Raw genomic sequence first — 20,759 nt, forward strand, 5'->3', positions numbered from 1 at the left:
GGATTTCTGAACACACAAACTGATTGTTTGTACGGAGACTTATAAGATGAACATAGTAGTCGACGAGCGACAGTCGGGAGACCAACTCCGGCGCTGTAGCCCCGCTGATTTTTGGGGGAAAACGAGAAATTCGATCACAGTCAGAGGAATCGCGACGGGAATACATTTTGCAGTCCGAGAAGTGTTTCTCGTTGCGGAATCGACTTCGGAATTGATGTAAAATGAAGCTCTGGAAAGTGAATAAACGAAACGAAGCTGACCGTGACCGACTCTAATTTTCGACGGTTCCGTCATAAATATGACGGAAAGCCGGGAAGCCTCGACGGAGACGACCGGGAAGCCTCCCGCAGTATCATCGGTACCAGCAGGCAAGGCTGCCATTACGTTCGATCGAGTCCAAATATTCTTAAGAGATCCCTAGAGCCCTAGAGGAATAAGATCCTATCGGACTCTGGTCGATGATCAGTTATAACCATTATCTTGAGAGAGAGAGGTGGAGGACATTCGATCGATGCGTTTGAGCACTCCTTACCATGATTCTGGACCTGGACCAGCCAGAGAGTCCCGACTCCGATGACATGTTCGAGTCCCGGGAGGGTTCGGAACGAAATCCGAATTGGACGACCTTCCGACGCAAGAATTCAAGTATAAAAGAATGTGATCAGTAGAGACGGAATGTTATCCGCGAGCAGTCGTGAGGTTAGGACTCCAGCGCGCAAGTCTTCAGGCCGATTCTCAGAATCGAGCCGCATCATGGAGCGCTTCCACAGCGAAGAAGCCGTTCCGGTCTTCAACCTCGAGAACGAGTCGCGATCGAGACACTTTCCGACCTTCAGTCACGAGAAAGACAACACCATGTCGTGTTTCATGTAAAACTCGTATTGAACAGTCAGTTAGAAGTTAGAAATTATAAAGTTTCAGAGCTCCCCGTCATCTTGGATACATTATAGATGTCTGTCGGACGAGAGTCTCCCCCTCTGTGGGCATCAACGAATTTCTCCGGGACCGGGAACACGCTCAAAGTCTAGGAACTCCTCCTCCCTCTTCGATTTTGCCGACACGAATCTGAGTATTTGGCTCACGTTCATCATCACGCATCTGAGTGCCTTGTTCCATTCCTCCTCGCAATTGAAGTAGTACCGGATAGAGTAGGTGTCTTCGGAATCTCGCTCGCCAATGTCGCTGCCTGATATGGGATGAAGAAGGGTGAAGTTTCTGTCCTGGCGTCGGATTTCTGCCTCAAACTGCTGCAAGCAATCCAAGAAGGCCTCCATTGCTGAGTCGAATTCGGGATTGAATAGCTGCCCTGTCCCGATACTGTGATACAGCGGGAGCTTCTTGCGTGCCCTCTGCGCCACGATGTATGATTTATCTCCGTAAGGAACTAGAGCGTAATTGTCCAGCGTGAAGTCGAGCTTCTTCGCACAGGCGAACAACGCCTGCGTGAGCTGGCCCCAGGCCATGCTGAGCTCCCACCATTCTCTCGCGTCCTCTTCGCGGGTTGGTTTTCCGAGTCGAAAGCCATTTATCATGCCCAATGCTCCCTCGCGACGAATCCTGAAGGATGAGTCGAAGACACTCGTGTTCTTCATCTCCATGAGACGGGCTTTGGCGTATTCGAGCCGGTTTTCGGTTGAGGTCAATTTGTCGGACATGACAAACCACAGTTCTTTCTCTAGCATGTAGTTACGGAATTCCACTTTCTCTAGTTTCTCCAAGCGCTCCTTCTCCTTGAGCAACGCGTCGCGCTGTTTGAAAACCAAATCGCGTTCCGTTTGCAGCTTACTCAGCCTGCCGTCCAACTCTCTCTCTTCTGCATGGAGCTTTTCCAACTGGGCGCGGAGTTCTTCCATTCCCTCTTGATCTGGTTCTCCCAGTCGGTCAAGGTATGTTTTGTGAGCAGCAACCTGGGGGGTTGGGGGCGTGGATTAGAACGAATGCACTCAGAGCACGGACATCGAAGAGGTGAATGCGAAATGGGCGGATCACTCACCTCTTTCTCGACCGCATCCAGCTCTTCCTGCATGAAATCCATTAAAGTATCGACGCATTCGCGGCACATGGGGAGCTCATTATTCTCGCTGTCTCGAAGAACTTCCTTGAGCCGGGCAGTCGTCTCCATGTGTTGCGAAAACCCCCCTGCTTCATACGGAGTTATTTTTTTTCGAGCACCCGTCGGGTAAGCCGTCGATTTCTTGGGAGTATTATTTGAAAGGGGGCCCAGTACTCTGCGTTGCGCTCTGCGCTCGGCGAGCGAGGCTCGTTCGGGCGCAGGGCACGGATTGATCGGTATATCTTCCTCGATTGATGGCGCATTCCCAAAGTCCAAAGGAACAGAGCACTTCTCACAGTAGCTCACTTCGGTCTTGGCGGTCATGTTCGTGCTCTCACGCTGTCGGGTTTTCCCTCTTAAGGCGCCTGAAAGTATTCATGATTCATCCAGATTCGTATAGATCACGAATCATGAGTGTTCGGACTCCATGACGGACGCTAAATTCTACGATCCGAGGGTTTCACCGGCCGGATTGACGGCCCGGTCAAGCCCACCGTACCTTTCTCCGCAGCGGACGCTTCCCCGGATTTCGATTTTTTCCGTAATGCGTCTCCTCTCCTGGGCGGGTCTTCTTCGAGGATCTGGGTTGAATCGACCCTATGGCACACAACTCACGACACATGCAGAGCTCAAGCAGAAGCCTCGCACGAAGAACGTTCCGTGGCCGGAATACACGACGTCCGGGAGTGAAGAACGTACACATATGCTGACATTCGATCGATCGCGAGGAAGACAGCGTACAAACACCCATCTCCGATTGAGCTCCGGCTTCCTTGCGGGTCCCGAACGGGAGGCGATTACCCTCGATAAGGTTCGGACAATGGATCCGCCATCGACAGAATCTGCAGTCTGATCCGTCTCAATGGCGGAGGCCCCGAGAATGATTATTTTCAGAGTCGTGGCCCTGTCGCCCATTCTCGTATCGTTTCCGACGAATATTCAGGGTCGGAATACCTCATTCGATTGTATGTAGAAAATCATCCATAATGATAATTATAATCATCAATAATTATAATCATTCATGATCTGCCAGGGCCCTTAAGGAGGCTCGCGAGAGAGGGAAGGAAGGGTGGAGAGGGAAGCCACTGAAACTTCCAACTGAAACGTCCAGAGCCGATCCTTTATTCCGATTCCTCAGGGTGCGTCCGAGTCCGGGGACGCATGAGGCTCCGGGGGCGCATCAGAATCCGGCGAAGCATCGGAGTCGGGAGGCGCATTCTGGTTCGGATCCAGCGCCACATCTAAAAACCCTTGGAGCCTTGCGAGATATTCCGTCGTTTCGCGATAAATTTCTCCGGCAGTTAGGTGCGTCCTCATTTCCTTCAGGGGACAGAGGAACCGTATGGCGCAACCCATGAATACATGTCGGTCGTCATCGAGGAATTCGAGAGTTGTACCGACAGACTCAGGGGCGATTCGAGTCTTCTCCTAATTTCGCTCTCGGGAAGTCACTCACTTTCTTGATCACCTTCGGGATGCTCTCATACAGGGCACGGGCCTCCACGAACATACATCCGATGCGATAGATGTCTTGCGGCTCCAAGCACTCTCCGGGACCAACTCCGAAAACAGCGTCGAAGTAATCATGTCTGGCCGCTCTGTAAGCTTTGATGAAGGCTCGAACTGAGGCGTTCTCATGTTCGTACTCCGGGGCATCGACTTCATCGTCATCGTCTTCGCTGTCCTCCTCGGATTCGGCTCTCTGCGGCGGGAAGTTCTCAATTCGGAGCCTTGACTCTCACAATAGCACAATTCTCTGCCGATTCACAAGGATCTCACCACTGCTCCCGGGGGCTCCGCGTCTCGAGGGATTCCTGGTGCTTTTCTCAGCATGAATTTTGAAGTATCATCGTCGTAAACGAGATGTAGTGAGCTGTCGAAGACTTTCAGAGCGGATACCCATAGCTGCGCGAACCTCGCTCTCGCCTGCGTTGAAACCGTGTTGGAGCAGCACCCGCTCTTCAGCGGGTCGAACTCACGACTAGGAAAACGATTCTCACCTCTAAGACGCTCGGTGGTATCGCGTAGAATTTCGCTATCGCTTCGAGGATTCGAACCTTGATGGTAAGCTTTTCGAGCAAGGTTAGATCCTCACCCGGCTCAAGCTGCTGTCTGGTCAAGAGGAACACCCTCTGAGCACTCCTAGCTCTTTCGATGAAATCACGTACATTCTGATCCTCGTGGTAGTAGTCAAGGGGTGAGCAGACCTGTGACTCCTCGTCTATCTACGGCCAAGATTTCGTGAGGGACTTTAGACTCGAATACCGATATCGGTAGCAAAAAGCCTAGTAGGGAGCCTGGGCTCCGGCAATCGGAGCTCTCGAACCTAGGAGGAGAACTCACTGAATAACTCTTGGGACCGACCACCGACATGGTACTGGACTATCTTGCTTGATTCTGAGGCTCAGGTTGAAGGAATCAGGAGGATGACTCAAACCTGCAAAGAAGTCGGGGCGAAGATTGGTCATGACTCATGATGGAGCCTGTTCCTATTGGGTCTCTCTCGAAAAGCTTCAGCTCCGTGGTTCAATCTTGAAGCAACCCACACCCGCTCCATTGCGCTGCGCGAGATTTTGCCTGACTGGAAGTTCCTCAAAACTTCCGTTCCAAGCTGAGGAAGGACTGGGTGAGCTGGACTCAGAGCTACAACCGTCATGAAAGCCTACCTCTGAAGATGAGTAGTCAGGCGATAATGGGTCTTACTGATCGAGACATTCGTCGCATTCCATGAGAACTGAATTCTTCGTTTTCGTAGAGCTAAAAGCGACTCCCGAATCACATGATGGAACCTTGGAATTCGCCATTGTGGATCTGCTGCTCCGGGAGAGGAGGCTCGGGGAGAATCGTATCCCAGACTCTTGCGCCAGGTTCACGATTCGTATTCCCAGGATTCATTCCGAAATCCGATTCGGGGGCGAGGGAAGGTGCAACCAGTGTTTTCCCGCGAACTTCTCCCAAGAAAGTACGTCCAGGCCCCATTCTCGGAGTCGCCGATCCGCAATGCGGGTGCGAATATTTTTATTTTCGAACGCCGACTCTAATTCTTGTATTGATGAGCGATATTACTCATTTACGACGTGACGCTCACTGAGAGCGACCTCTCGGAAGGCTCGGAGGCATTTCGTGTACCTGTCGAGCTCTTTGCTCAATTGTCCGGCGGTGCTCATGGTCCTCGGCTCCTGTTTGGGCCAGACAGGGTGACTGCACTTCTCCAAACTTACGAGGGTGAACCGAGATATTCTGTTGCCTGACGATATTCCTGCCATGCTTCAAAACGCGTGACGAGTTAGATTCGAGCATTCGAGCTCACCTTCCTGATCTGAGATGGAATCTTCTTGTAGAGCTCTTGAGACTCCCTGATCATCTTGTCACAATTGTATAGAGTCTCCGGACTCATGTCCTCGTCCGGTTCCATTTCGAAGACCGCTTCGAAATACGCTCGTCTGGCTCGTTTGTAACTCTTGATGAACTTGCGGACTAAAGCGTTCTCGTGTTCGCTATCTGGTCGTGTGTCTTCATCGTCTTCGTCATCTGCGTCGTCGCCCTGGAGCCTCTCTCCAGGGAGCAATCCCGATGTGGGGACTGCGTCAAGGCTCTGACCGCGAAAATCGATTGAGTTTGGAGTTCCCATGAATTGAATGGCTCGATCGGCTGATCATCGTCTGGTATCATCGAGGAGATGGGAAACTACTGACCGCTGCCGGCTCGCTGACGAATCTCATAGATTTCTCATCGTACACCAGATTGAGCCCTTTCTCGCAATCACCAAGAGCTCGGTACATCACCTCCGTATCAGATGAATTCTGCGAATAAAGATCGTTTGGTCCGAGTTACATCGTGGCCCTGACTGTCCTCTGTCCACAGTCCGCCGAGCGTGACTTTCTCGTACTCACACTCTTTATTTCTCTGGGCAACCGTGAATATCCCACCATAGTCTGGAGGATGAGAGCTTTGCAGCTGAGCAGCTCCCTCATTGATACCTCTTTGCCGGACCTCATGCGCTTCTGCAGTGCCTGAGATTCCTTCTGCGCGCGGGCGCCAAGTCTCATAAAACGAGCAATAGCCTCTCCTTGATCGGTCATAGTCAGCTCTGCGGTGAACACAGATGTCGATCGACTTATCTTCGAATCGACTTGTAACTTTTACAGATGGAAGCGGAAAACTGGCGAGATCCTGCCTGAGAGTTGAGATCCGCTGCGTCCCCGATAAGAACTCTATCCAGCTCCGACCCACCTTCGTTATTGTTCCCTCCCCCCTCACTCGACTTCGTTGTCAAGAAAGCAAGGGACAGGTGCGATGGGAACAATTGCGAAAGCGACTGGCTGAACATCCCCGTTTGAAGCGGAGCCGGGACTCCGTCGGGGGTGTTGCCAAGACTTTCTGCCCGTGAGAGACCACTCGGATTCTGGAACGGAGCTCGAGCGGCGGGGGAAACTCACTATGACACGCCTTCCCGGAGTCTGCGCTCCGGCATGTGGGACAGAAACTCTTGTGGTAGCCTCCATCACTTTTCGTCCTCCTGCTCAAGCTCCCGACTTTTGCTGGTTCCAGACAGGCTGATAGCCGATTCACTCGCATAAACACCCTAGTGGTTGTGAGAGAAGCCCTGAAGCCGTCATTTGAAGAAAATATCGGTGAAAATATGAAAATTTAATGAAATCGGGCTGGGCTACGAGGACTTCAAGGCTTCTTCCGTCAAGATTCCTCTTCCGAGAGCCAAGCTGAAATCTGTACCGGTCCCCTGGTTCTCTGGTATCATGGACAGTCGAAGCGAGACTCGGCGCAGAGAAGATGTCGATCGAAGACATTTTCTCCCTCAAGGACGCGATAGAGGAAGCTGTGAAAAGCTATGACATTTTCCCCTCGAATTGAGATCTGCGATGGAATCTCCTCTCGATGACGGATTGAGTACCAGAAACTCCTCTGGTGTTCCCCAGGCCTCGCATCCCAGCGCCGGAAGTCACTCCCAAGCAACCACGCGTCTTCCAGGGAACGAGTCAGCCGAACGGATAGGAGTTGGTGCCTCCGGACGAACCACTGTCTTTCGACAAGAAGATACGTCGACATTTCAACGAAGCCTCCGGAAGCGCGACGCGGCTGCTCTGAGGCGCATCAAATAAATGGCGGATCTGAACTCTGAACGAAGGATTGGACCCGGCCAGGTGCGGATCAGCAGGGTCGTGCAGATAGGGCGAAGTGCTCGACTCAGGGACCCTCCTGGGTCTTCCGGGTTCTTTCCATTTCCACCAGGAAAGTTCTTGTCGACAGGATCGACTTGGCTTTCTCGCGGTACTCGAATAACCCGATTTGAATTCGGTGCCTATATGTATTCGAAATCGAGTCGGGAAACATCCGAAATCCTCGGTCGTATCATGGCTTATGGCGTCTGATCAGGTCTCTCTCAAAACTACTCTCAGATGAAGGCCTGATGAGGAGAGGTTCCACCGGGTGCCACTCCATGAGCTGAGCAACTTTCAGTCGGAGGCCTAAAGAGCTCCCGGTGGTGAGGGTTTTCGAACAGTTGTTTTGGAATATTCTGCTGACGATAGATCGCGGCTCTTCGACTTCAGAGGAAAATACCGTTTCCACGGTCAAAAATCATAGCAATTCGTGCGAATTCGTCGATAAATTGTGTTTCGCAGTCCTGCGGTGAGACGAGAGCCTTGAGAAATTGTGCCGGATTCGTGATACTCGTCCCCAGGTCGAAGGCAGCTCCGGCAGCCACGATCGCATTCTATCTTCGCTCGTGTTTTAGGGCTAGGCCACACATATTTCCATGGATAGTCGGTTCTCGTCCAAGAAAAACAGCAACCTTTGATTTGGATAATTCGGGGTGTTCGGTTCACCAGCGGCCGTGTTGCAGCCCCCTACCAATGTTGACTCGGTGTTGAAAGTTTTCAGCTCATCGTCATCGTTGGAAATTCAAAGGTTTGTCTGACAAGTTGCTAATCGTCACCCAACACTGAGCAGTCCGAGCTCAGATGTCCTGTAGTCATCACGGTCATAAAATGGATTTCGTCAACCCGACGGCAGTGACGACCTCTGCGCGCATATCGGGAAGCCCCGCCTGCTACTTGTTCATTCGATTCTCGTCGTTCGCAAGGCCCTTGGACGCTCGAGGAAACTCTGCCGCTGGTTGTGGATTTGATAGAAGCGACGCCAATTCATTCCTCGGAGGCCCTTGACAAGCTGACCCATCAATCGTCAAGGAATCTAAGCGCCGCACGCAGCGAGTTCCAAAACTCCTCTGTCGAGTTTCGCAGAATCCTTGCCGATGCCTCATAGCCCTCTATGGGTGCGAGGGCTCGTTCGACAGCCTTGAGGTGAAGCTCAGAAGAAGGCGACGACGACGGCGGCAGCGGCTGCCACAACGGACGATGGAGCCTTATCGACGACGGGGCTCGCCTCGGCCAGAGTCCGGGTCGTTTCTGGGGGAACTCAGCCCGTGGCCCATCGGCGGAGGTAATCCCGATAATCTGAATCGATCGGCATACACAATCAGAGATCCGATGGTTCAGGTACTGCTGATGCTCTGTGTGCGGCCAAGACCGTCTCAAACAGCTGCATTCAAGCTTATCAGCTTGCGTACCAAGCAACGTTATCGAGATTCGATGACATCATGCTAACATGAGTGGAATCGATCTCTTCGTCAGTCAGTCAGCCAGCCAGCAGCTCCGGGAGGAGAGAGCCTGCGAGCGCCGCGCCGTTGAAATCTACTTGACGAGGAGTGTCTCTCGCATTCATCACCGCGAACGGATTGGAATTTTCCAGGCGCAGGGAATAATACGAGGGAGGACGGCTCCTCCGCTGCGCATTATTCGCGCCTATGTCTTATGCATTCCCCTGCCAGATACTTTTCGAATGCGCGGATGTACGTCGTATACGAAGCTCCCTGTGCCCCGCAGCGGCAATCAAGCTGCAGCCGCTGACATTTGATACATCCGTCGCTTATGTTGTCACGGGTTACGTCAAGTGTCAACGAATGACTTCAGTATCATCGCTTGGGATCCCGGACGAAGGAACGATCGGCTGGGCGGACGGAAAATTGGACGGACGACCGACCGGCTGATGTAACGAATGCAACGACGGATAGAGCGATGAGCCGCTTGGTCGTTTACCGGTGCTCCATAAATAGCCCATGACTGTCGGTATCCATCAGTTGACAATTATCGTCTCGGACGTGATCATCGTCGCCGAAAAAACTGAGGCGAACAACCCTTGCATTCTATGGCAGAAGTTCCCGCGCGATCGAGCTCCACGTCCTTGCGGGGTCTGTCGTTGGCGCATATGCCATACCTGCCTTCGAATCCTCCTCATGAGAGCGACTGAGTCATGGAAACAATCGAATTGTCCGATCCGGTCGCTGGCTAACGAATTTCGGAACTGCCCAGGATCGATACCGCTGAGTGAACGAAAAAAGGTTTGCCTGCGAGCTCATGACCCTTCGTGTGTAGCTGGAGCCGAGGCATCGGCTCTGTTCATGACATGTATGCCTTTTTCCTTTCGCCTTGAATTCGGTTGCGCAACCGACGCGTCGACGCCGCCACCGACATCGTCGGCTAGTCTATCGCTGGACGCGATGACTACGCGCTCGGCCGTATCGATCGATGCCGATGCTGGCCGGGCAACGTTAAAAGGTCACGTTTTCAGTTTACTGCTTTGCCTGGTCAGTATTGGCATATTCTGATGGAATCTGAGCGGTCAAAAGCCTAATGAGCTCCGAATGATTATGTTCGTTGGCGCGATGGAATGTCGCCTTCGAGCTCACTGCAGAGGAAGTATCAAACTTCTCCGTCTACGATCAATCGTCGAGGGACTGCCGAGCCCTGAGAAATGATGTCCATCTTGACAAGGGAGGTAGCCGTGAGCGCGGTCGGCTGGCCATTATCGGTCTACCATCAGCACCCTTCACTGGAAGCATCACGAAGCTAACCTTCAAAGCTTCGAGCGATTGAGGTTTCCAGTTTGAGGCCAGAACCTTGCTTGGGTCTTCTCCGTTCGGGAAATTCCCTCTGTTTATGAGTGGAAGCAATCAAAGCCGGAGAGAAGCCCTCCCTTCTCGAGGCTATCGATCGAGAATAGAAGGAGAGCTTGAATGAAGCTCTCTGTGAATGAGTCGTCGAGACGACGATACGATTCGGTAGAACAACGGTATAGTTCTCGGCAGGAGTCAGTCAGTCTTCGGAGTAGTAGTCCGATGTCGGACCCGAGCTCCCTTTCTCCCTCGAAGGTCCCTCCTCACCACAACGGGTTGGCCGAGCTCTCGCCGTTGTCTCGTGTGAGATATGATGACTCAAACGACTCAAGTATGCTGTGACCGCAAGACCGTGTCGACTGCTACTGTTCGAGAGAGACGTTGAGTGCGCAATCGCTAATTGAGAAATTGACATTCATCATGTCGTGGGCGACTCTGCGCCGTAGAGTCCCACATTCTGTTTGATACTTCGCTCGGCGCGCGGCCGTACCGGCGACTGCATACGGCGTTGAAAGAGTGAAACCGCAAAGTGTTTTTCTTGTCGCTGACACCGTCGTCGTTTCCACCAATCGGTGAGAATCAACGAGTCAGTCGTTGTTGCTGATTCGATCAGTAAGTCTCGGAGCACCCGGTTGCCCCTTGGCAACGGGAGAGCAATTCGATTGAGGATGTGCTTTGGTTCGGTGAAGTGGATGTTGTGAAGTTCTCGGTCGAAAACTCTCTCGGAAGATATGAACAAACACCCAAGGATATACATGAGAAGAAACCGTGAGTTCAAACTCGAGCTCCGATGTCTGCACACGGAGGTGTCTCAGCATGTCCAATGAAGGAATTGCCCGGACCGCACTCTTGATTGACCGTAGGTTCTCTGTGTTGAAATCGGTGATCGTTCCGTCCTGCAGTTTTCGGGAACGACTCAGTCAATATCGCGCGAGTCAGCGAGAAGTAGACGAGATTCCAGCCCAATATAAGCCATGTTACTCTTTGATGAAGAATCGAGTGACTGAGAGGATAGAGGGGAAGCGAAGCCGAAGAGGGGATGATCTGAAGGACGGCGTTCCGTCAACATAGTCTCTGACAAGTTTGAATGCGCGACCGTGATCGATCTACGGATAGCTCGGCAGGAAACGGAACGATTGACTGGATGGTAGCTTGCGGGATGAATGGAGAGTAGCCAAGAAGCCGAAGAGATGTCGCCCGCTCGTGTCAAGGATATCTCTCACGTCATGCTCACGGCACCTAGCGGTCGACGCCTTGCCTCTCGACGTAGAGGAGCACCAACGGGAGGGACGAGCACATCTTCCTTTTGTGGGAATAAGCTCGCTCGCGGCGAAAGAGTACATTCGTTCCTCCTGCGGCTCGTCGTGCCACCTTTCCGGCCTTACCATTGGATAGATGGTAAGGCCCGAAGGGACCTGTCAGTGGACTTTCCGGAGTCGCCGGACGTTACCGCTAGCTATCGACCGATGTTCACTAATCTCAGTCAACTACTTGCTGCTGAGAAGAATATCGCTGGAACCGCTGCGAGAACGTCAGAAGAGATCATCGATGGAAAGCCCGAATGCTTTTCTGCCGAAAACTTCCATTCTACGTCTCCCTGGGAAAACGACCGCAACTTCCGACGGAAATCTCCTTCATTACCTTCTAATCATCGATCGGATTCGCTAGAACAGTTTCCTGACTTTCGTCTTTCGTTGTTCGGATGTCACCGAAGAATTTAGTTCGACGTAACAAGTTCTGACGTAGAGGCTGACACGAGAAAAGAACAGCCCCTCGGTCGGTCGGTCGAGCGTTCAGATGGAATATTTTCAAAGAAACAGCACTGTATGCGTTCCACGGGCGACGTGATCAGGCGGCTCGAATCAGCTATGCGGTGTTGTATTACGTTCGGTCGTCAGCCGACGGCAGAGATGGTTCTGCTTCGTGAGGGATCGGGAGCTTTCGACGCTCTTGCGAACGTCTCCCTCCCAAAAGGAACTCTCGGCTCGAGCACCGAACAGTATTTTACGGCGTCAGATATCCTCGTCAATTTCCTATGTTCTGTCTGGCTCAGTCGACGACGTGGGTGTATGTCGCAAGGGCGCAATATACGTACGTTTTGGGACCTTCAATGAGAGCTGTCGCAATGCCGTAGCGCCAACACTTTCGATTGCTCATTCGGTCATTCGCAGTTTGGCTTTTCAGAATTTCAAACGGGCTACCCGACGGCGCCATGAGCCATTCGCATGCAGCCGCAAGGAAAAAACGTCGAGAGCTTTGAAATTCCCACAGAAAAAAATTGCTCTACTTTGAAGGGTCCATAGGCTCCGCGGCCGCCCCGGCTGCTTATCGAATTCTTGTTCTCGCTGGAATTTTCCGGTTCCTCCGTTTTTCTCCCCCGTCAGGGCAGCTCGACGGGAAACTGTCCCTATCATGACAGCCGTTCCGGACGATTGACAGGAGCGCTCGTCGACGAGGCCGAACTCAACTTTGAATTGCGGGAGAATTGATTCTCCCGAGGCTGATGGCAACGATCGAGTCGAAAATTCAGTCGGGAGAGGAATCTCAGTCGCTGTGTGTCTCGAACAAAACAAAGTTACCGCCGCCGTCTTCAACGTGCCAGCCGGTGATAGACCGTGCCTATAGAGAATCGCAGTGTAGAGGACATCGGCTCACATCCGTCAGCCGGTCAGTCAGTCAGTCGTTCGGTCAGTCGCGCGCTCGCAGTAGTTTCGTGTGCGAGCTCATTTTTGAGTGCGGAAGCAGCCACCGCAGGCTATGCGTTCGAGGGGACAGCGAGCGTGAGTGTATATCACCGCAGCTGCTTACGTAGTCTCCTGGCTCGAGATTAGGCGCGTTTAGAGGATATCGTTCGCGTAACGAGAGCAAGCGAGGGCCCGAGAAGGCAGAGCTCTCGCGCGTCGCTCTACAAGGTTTTCGAATGCGGGCTCTTGGAAGATCATGCCACAGCCTCGCAATGAGGCTTTCCGTGCATTGTTCATTCCTATAGAGTTAGATCGTCTGAGCCAAAACGCCTGCTTTGTGTGTGGAACGTTGATCGGCTTCATCCGAACGTTCCTTGTTTCAAGGTGAGCTTGGTAGCGGCCGCTTAGCTTCACAAGCGCTGCCCGAAGGATCAGACGACGGCCACGGTGCGAGCTTTGGCTGTCGATGGTGTCGTGAACCTGCATCGTGATCGGGGCATCGATTTCACTCAATCGAAGAACGAACGAGTGTTCAATAGAATGCCTTCATCCGATCAGCCACTGTCTTCGTATTTGAGTCGTCCGTCACCTGATTTGATCGAACAGCCAGCATCAGGATCTTGATGACGTTAGTGACGATAATCTCGGTGTCAACGGCGTTGGATAGCGACTTTGAGCTGTGACTGAGCAGCTAGTGAGCGTCTCCTCTAGATTTGCGTTCGTTTCCCCGCGTTGATCTCAACCCTTGGTCTGCGGAAAACATCAGACTGGCCGTGCTTATGCCGATAACGATTGTTCTCAAATTACGGTCGGCTGGGAAATCATGAGCCGACATGCCAAGCCTGACGGTAGACAAGACAGGTGCTTTGCAAATAATCCCGCAGTCTATCCCCCGTCGTTGATCGGAATCTCGTGCCGATGACTGATTATTCGGGCGCACTCGACCCGTGGAACTTTGCGGGGAAAACTTCCGATTCTATGGATCTTCGAATGATTTCCCGTTGGTCGAAATCGTTCAGGGACTCCGATGCAGAAACTGTTCCGAAAGCGGATTCTAACGGTTCTCGATTTTTTCCCTCCAGGAGACCGGGAGCAAGCAAATGAGCCGGTGAGCCAAACTCGAGCAGGAGTGTCTTCCTGTCAGAAAATGGCTGGGTCATCCACTCAGCGCCGGAGCCGTTTCTCACTCAGGAGCATTTTTGGAACTAGTCCTCCTGGTACTTTTACTCAGCTCGCCGCAAGGCTGGTTGACAGGTAAGCAGTCGATGTGGACTACTCACCTATTCGAGTAATATCGGACGACCGGGGTTCGAATCGGAAAGAAGCTGTGGACTACGGACCCGCGATCAATCGACTCTAATCTCTCAGACAAGACTCCTCCTCGGACAATGGTGCGCGTCAACAGTCGGCGTCGGATGCTGAAGTTGGGATACCCAGTTCAGCTGAGACGCCGCTTGCTGCAGCTTCCAGTAAACCTTCGAAGAAGGACCAGTATCTCAGAGAATGCCCCCTGTGCCTCCTTGAACTGCACCCGGACTGTTTCCCAAAGGTGAGTAACTTCTCTCGGTCGGTTTCCAGGCGAAAGAGCATCCAGATCTGACGGTCGATCGTTCTCGTTTTAGCGGAAGGAAATAAGGCGGGGGCTCAACGAACGTGTGACCCCACGGTCTCATTCCATACCTATCACCCGTGTTCTTCTTTCAGTTGAGCCTCTGTAATCATCGTACGTGCTGGGATTGTCTTCAACGTTATCTCCGAATCGAAATATCAGAGGGTCGCATCAACATCGACTGTCCAGAATGCTCGCAACTGATTCATCCGACAGACATTCGGAATATTCTGAGCGACGAAGCTACCATGCTCAAATACGAGACGTTTATGTTAAGAAGAGTGCTCTGTACAGACCGAGATGCCCGCTGGTGTCCGGCACCAGATTGTACATTTGTCGTGATCGCGAACAATTGCGCGACGTGCCCCAAATTAAAGTAAGATATCGCCGCTCATGGGCACCCTATGCCGTCGATGTCCTCCTCAGCGCTTTGATTCCTCCGGATCGTACCGGCTCAAATATCATCTTTGTTCTTCCTTCCTTCCAGATGCCAGAGACCTGGATGCGACACTGAGTTCTGCTATCACTGTAAACAAGAATGGCATCCGAATATTACGTGCGACATGGCGCGACAGCAGCGGCAGGAAGAAATTCCTTGCGGTCCCTTCCCTTCAACATCGGGAGCTTCGGGCTCAACTAGTGGATCTCCGAGCGGAAAATTCGCAGGGAAGGAAGAGATGAAGAACTGCCCGAGTTGCGGGGTACGATCGCTTCTTGATACCTAAATTATATTCTAACTGATTAAGGTGGCTAGGTTTTCGCTCCGGAGTGAATCCCTGTGTTTGAATGTTCGTTCAATTCATCTGTACTCATCGAATCGTGTCGATGAGCTCTCGGGAACATACGGATAGTAAGAAAGATTTTTTCTCCGTCCACAGATGCAGATCATCAAGGCGGACGACGGTAGCTGTAACCACATGACGTGTGGCATTTGCGGGAAGGAGTTTTGCTGGCTGTGCGTTAAGCAGATCACCGATCTCCACTATCTGTCACCTTCGGGCTGTACATTCTGGGGCAAAAAGCCCTGGTCCCGGAAGAAGAAGATTCTGTGTCAGCTCGGGATGCTCGTGGGTGCCCCCGTAGGAATTGCGCTGATCGCCGGTATCGCCATTCCGGGAATCATCATCGGGATTCCCGTGTTCATTGGCAAAAAGATTTACGTGAAGAACCGAGAGAAGAGCGCAATGAAAAGGAACACTGCCGTTGCGATGGGAGTTCTGCTTTCGATGGCCTTCTCACCGATCGTCGCGGCGATTGCGATCGGCATCGGTGTACCCATACTCCTCGCCTACGCGTATGGAGTTGTACCGCTGAGTCTCCTAAGATCAGGTGAGCAGATGTTTTCTGAGCAAATGAAGACACCATGGATGTCCCGAGATTCGAGAATAGTCGGATCGACGACAGGGGGCTCAACTGAAAGATGTCCGCTTCGATTGCCAAATTTTTCAAATTCTACAGAAGTCCTCATGGAGGATGGTCGGATAAGAATTCCTCTCCTTGATTTTCCAGCGGGAGGTTGGGGCGTGAAGGCGTCTAGTTCCGGCGTTCGTCTCCAGTTCGACGAAGGCCCGGGTGCTGAAGAACAACAAATGGACGATGGCAAATTCCCATCGACCTCTGGCGAAGGCCAACGTAGATCATCCAAAGTTCAAGCTGGTGAGTTGAAGAATTTCCTCCGCTATTCCGGAACATGATTCCTCTTGAAACGATTCTGGAGACGCTGGAGTCGGCGATGCTTCTGAGTGAGAGAATTTCCATGACGGTCCTCAACGTTTCCCTTGCAGCCACCGATGGCGATCACGTTAGCATCACGATGGCGAGCGGAGGCAACGGCGGCGGTGACGTCGATTCCGTTGTGAGTGGAAAGACGCTCGAGTCCGGTAGACTTCAAACGGTCCAAGTTCAAATCGAACAGGACGACAAGGCGAGCCAGGGTTCCACGAGGGCGCTTGCGGGCAGTCTGCTCAACTATGAGGCCGCCGACAAGTAAATCGATCTGTGATGTAAATGAGTTTAAGTGTGGCTGAGAGATGCTTGCGGAACACCTCGTCGTTCAAAACTACGACCACGACCATGATGTGCCAGATTTGCGTGACGATGATGATGTTGATGTGCGTCCTCTCCTGATCCGAGGAAATACAACTGAGCAACGTGTGCGTGGAGAGAGGCTGTGATAGGCAAAGTGTAGATAGAAGATGACTGCTGTCGAGTATGGGCTCGAGACAGTTTTTTGAGAGCTCCATAGGGTCTGCATGTATCGTTTGAAATCATCGACGGAGACGATTCCCCGAACGGGGCCGCGGTCATCGGGTCCACCGTCTGTCGACATCCATTCAAAAACAATCCCAGTCACTTGGAGAGAACCAACCTGCCAAGGGAAGCCCGTCTCCCGGAGACACCGGCAGATGAGCGGTCCCCGGCTCATTTATTTCTTAGTGTACTTAGCCAAAGATAGGTGCGATGTCGAGCTTCGGGATGGCGGACCCTTCCCGAGAAATTGGTGGTGAGATCTATCAATTTCTCGAATGAGAGCTGCGGGAGACGCAGCGACGTCGTCGGCGCCATTGCTGAGAACAAATAGCGAGTCTCATGAAACTCGACCGAGGGAAGCGATCCGGGATCTGAGATTTTCGATTGATCGAATGATTGGTTAATTGAGGTGATAATTTCCCTGAGCTGTTTGTCATCGATGACCATGTTGAGCTCGGTCGACTTGTATCGGGCATGCGCAAGTTTACATGCGGATGAGAAAAATATCAGTAATGTCATGAATGGAGCGTGTTACTTTTTATGAAAACCAATTCAACTTCATTAAGTGCTCGTGGATCCGCAATCCGTCGCTCATCTACTGCGGGCGCCGCGCATCGTATCGTATTTGAAATGGAGTGTAATGGAAATATCGCAAGTCTCGTCTGTCGCGCTAAAGATCGCGCTGATTTAATAGAGAGCTGGGTCGAAAGAGGCTTCTGGGTTTAGACATCGGGAAGCACGCGGCCCGAAGCGTAAACTAATTTAATTCCTTCTTCCGGCGTCATCCGGACCGGTTCCTTCAGATAGGGATGCGACTCATGAGGGCTTGAGGGATGAAGAGAATTATTTTTGGATTTCGATGAGGTACTCTGAGCGGAATACTAGCCGGACTACCTTTTGAGATGGATAGGAAAACCAACAAATTCTGTGAGCGGTTGACGACGTCGTAATCAGAGAATTCTACCTCTGATGGAAGATGTGCGCTATCCTTGTATTGTAAAAGATGTGAGGAACTTGCAGTGATTGAGAATTGCTGGATCCATGTGTGCGACACTCTGCGAGAATGTTGAAAAGAAAGTTCCGGGCTAACGTAACGTTAAAAAATTTAATTCGGAGCTGTTCCTTTTAAAAACGCGGTGAAAGCATAATGTGAATGACGATCATGCAGATCGAGTGCTCGCAGTGTCGTGCGAGCGGATCGAGGATGGTTAGGTGTATCGCGAACGGAATAGAAAAACTCAAGCCGTGCTAATGTGTAAATACTGGAAGGCAGATGGATTGAAACCGTACGAGAGGTTGAATAAAGAGACAAAAATTATAGGAAACACGCTCTCAACGTGAACGATGATTTTTTTATTGTTCTTTTCCCACTCGTTGTCGCGTCCTCGCCGTCTCGTATTCTTCAAGAAAAGCTCTTCATCAATTCAAAGAGCTCAGCTTCGGGAAGGCGTTCTGTTTACTGACGACGAGCTTCGAATGCTGTAGCGAGATATAGCCCTTGATCTTGTTCTGGTAGACCAGATTCGCCAATAGACATTGCGTTTCGGCTAAGTTTATATCTTCCACATTCTGAGACTTGAGAACAGCTAACAACGCCTCGATGGGTATCTGATGAGTGCCCAAAATGAGGAAAACTCTCTTGAAAAGGTTTCTGTACACGACCATGCGGAGCCGCTCCAGTATCAAGTAGACTCCGATCTTGAAGAAATACGCTTCGTTCTTGTCGAGCTCCTGCTGGAATTTCAGCACGTTGCCGGTCTTGATAGCGTGACATATCTCGAGGAATTCTTTGAGTTCATACTTCTCCAGCAGCCCTGGCGTGGGCTGGTAGCCGAGCAAGAGTTTCACCGGTATGAGGTAGATGAGTATCTGACGTTTGTTATTCAAAGAGCGCGGATGACAGTTCTGTAGCGCGAACGACAAGTAGTCGTGTGCTGTTTTGAGCTCGTTGTCGAACACAGCTTTCCGGCCAACGAAATAACGATAGGTGACCATGTCGCCCAAGTTGAATTCGTCTTTGTAGGCGCACACTTCTATGGCTCGAATCAGCGGTTTACATAGATGAAGGGTATTTACACTGTAGTATATCTTGAACAGTTGATTCACAAGGTGCAACATCCCAAGTCGTTTCGAGTCTTTCAGGGCGGCTCTGTTATCGCTCGCGCACACTCTGAAGCAGCTCATGAGAGACTCAGCGGACTTTTCCAAGAGCTCTCCCTGTTTGTAGTTTTTTTCTGCCGTGCCTGTTTATCGGCCTGGACTCCAAGCAGGCGTACCTCTAGACAGGCGCAGCACATCACTGGTAAACACCAGTTTTCTTCTTTTTGTGATTGGAGAATCTTCACCAGCACCTGGAATTTCAGCGATGCATCTCCGGTCAATCAGACCGATTATGATTTCTAAGAAGGATTAGGGAGTAGCATTTTCACATGTGAAAGACTCTGTGCGAGTTGGCAGCACCGGACCCTGGGGTGCTTCGAAGTGATCGGCCTTACCTGAATGTGGTTTTGCTGTTCTCTGAAAGCTGACACGTATTTGTAGGTGCAGGCGCTCTGGGCGCACTTCAGATGCGTATAAACAAGCTCGTCCCATGGCGCGTCAAACATTCGCTGGATTTGTCGTTCGGTATCCGACGGCAGTTGGAGTAAGAGGTTCGCTTTGACAGAGTTGCATTCGCGGAGTGACAGCTGACTCGCGAGGGACGCTCCGTCCTGATAGCGGATGGCCTCATCAAGGCCGCGTAGATAGGATCCCAAATTCATGGACGCGGGAACTGGTACTGTAATCGAACGAAGTTGCTTTAAATCCCTTTGATATGATGACACATCCAGAAAACCACACGCGGGGTCTGAGGGGGTTCGTGATGCGACTTCCCAGCTCGGAAGGTGTACTTCTCACAGATTTCCCTTCAGTTGCCATTAAGGAGCATTTGGACATCCGGCATTCCTCGGATTCGGTCTCGGTCAGCGTTTTCAGAGGACCAACATCGGAACTTACCGGGGACGCGAGCGAGGAAGTCTCAGAATCCGAAAGCGCTCTCTGAATACTGCCGGTCTTCTAGTATTCACCCGCGTTCGAAATCATGGGTTCTGTTCCCCGACTTGTTGCACTACTAAACCTGGGACTTGGCTCACACGCCCTTCGTTCGGTAGGTCTGAGCCCGAAACCTTTGGCGCCGGAAACCACTTCAATGTAAATCGTACAAGAAGTCAGTGACTATTACGCTATATTATCAAAAATAGCGGCATGTGTACGTCATTTGACCGCGGAACAAGATGGCACCACAGCAGACTGCTAGAAGGAAGATCATCAGCGCGAGATTGTGATCCGTCTTCCGTCTATCTGTCGTTAGTCGTTGAGGTGGTGCTTTTGCTATGGAACGTGACGATGTCGATTCGAGGCATGCAACTTCTCCTGTTGTTTCATCGGATCAATGAGAAATAGAGCCCAACTGAATCGGGTCGACTCATGGACTCGACATGCGCCTTGGTTTTTCTGGAGTCTCGGGAGAGTCCTCTCATTTATTCTGAAATTGCGTCGTATTTTCGGTCGCTTCGTGAGAATCATTGCCCTTCGGAAATCCTTAGAGCTCCAAGCGGGTGGCTCCTATCGAGCTCTACGTATGTCTGTCTTGACTTACCCTCACGGTTCCAGACGAGGCCTCTACAAGATGAACCTACTGACTCCCGTGAAGGGGCCGCGAGAAAATCTCCTCCGAATTCGTAATGTGTTGCGTGTTTTTCAGCCCAGGGCCGACCATCACCATCGCTCCGCTCGATGCTAATTAAGACGCTTTCATGATCGGTCATCTCCACCTTGAAGTGAAGAGCTCGGTGATGAGGAAAATGCATAAGCGCAGGGAACCGCAGCGCAGTCTCCCTCGACTTCCTCCAGGTTTTCAGGAGCTTCGCCGAACCTTTCCCGATATCTCCTTTTTTCGGATGCATCGTCTTTTACATGCTCTAGCTATTGACTGTTGGAAAAACCACCTCTGGTCGGTTCGCCGTAAGCGTCTTATTTCTCGAACTTTTCGTGTTCTTTTTTCGCGTACTGGAGTGTGTGACATTTTCGGCACTCTCGGCGGTGTCCAGTGCATCGCCGCTGTGCTCATTGATGGTCGAATCGTTCCCCCCGCCGAGTAAACCCTTAAACCGTGCTCGATTGCGGGGAATTTCGCCGTCGACTGGG

The 20,759-nt window shown here is 51.7% G+C and overlaps 3 protein-coding genes across 3 annotated transcripts; 1 reads left to right on the forward strand and 2 right to left on the reverse strand.

The window, feature by feature from the left end:
- Positions 1-867: 867 nt before the first annotated feature.
- LOC100904288 (beclin-1) lies at positions 868-2,700 on the reverse strand. Its single transcript, XM_003746815.2, has 3 exons — positions 2,553-2,700; positions 1,994-2,418; positions 868-1,907 (listed from the first exon to the last, which is right to left on the reverse strand). Exons 2-3 carry the CDS (start codon positions 2,375-2,377, stop codon positions 987-989), a joined length of 1,305 nt encoding a protein of 434 aa, XP_003746863.2. The 5' UTR covers positions 2,378-2,418; positions 2,553-2,700; the 3' UTR covers positions 868-986.
- An 11,480-nt stretch (positions 2,701-14,180) lies between these two features.
- On the forward strand, positions 14,181-17,890 carry LOC100898187 (E3 ubiquitin-protein ligase RNF19B; the record flags this gene model as incomplete). Its single annotated transcript, XM_018640834.1, has 6 exons — positions 14,181-14,261; positions 14,417-14,697; positions 14,809-15,022; positions 15,200-15,650; positions 15,831-15,977; positions 16,106-17,890. Coding segments are annotated over 6 exons (1,380 nt in total), but the record flags the coding sequence as incomplete, so codon positions are not given.
- PCID2 (PCI domain-containing protein 2) lies at positions 17,891-19,858 on the reverse strand. The gene is given in 4 exon segments (XM_003746816.2): positions 17,891-18,803; positions 18,806-18,922; positions 19,067-19,350; positions 19,569-19,858. Coding segments are annotated over 3 exon segments (1,197 nt in total). The 5' UTR covers positions 19,334-19,350; positions 19,569-19,858; the 3' UTR covers positions 17,891-17,990.
- Between the last annotated feature and the right edge of the window lie 901 nt (positions 19,859-20,759).

The sequence above is a fragment of the Galendromus occidentalis genome, unplaced genomic scaffold, assembly GCF_000255335.2.
Source record: "Galendromus occidentalis unplaced genomic scaffold, Mocc_1.1 scf7180000077504, whole genome shotgun sequence".
Classification (NCBI taxonomy): Eukaryota; Metazoa; Arthropoda; class Arachnida; order Mesostigmata; family Phytoseiidae; genus Galendromus; species Galendromus occidentalis.

Bases quoted from the DNA above. Each gene is read 5' to 3' on its own strand.
- LOC100904288 (XM_003746815.2), bottom strand. From the start codon at position 2,377: ATGACCGCCAAGACCGAAGTGAGCTACTGTGAGAAGTGCTCTGTTCCT. The intron at 1,908-1,993 runs GTGAGTGATCCG...CCAACCCCCCAG, and splicing joins TGGATGCGGTCGAGAAAGAG to GTTGCTGCTCACAAAACATA.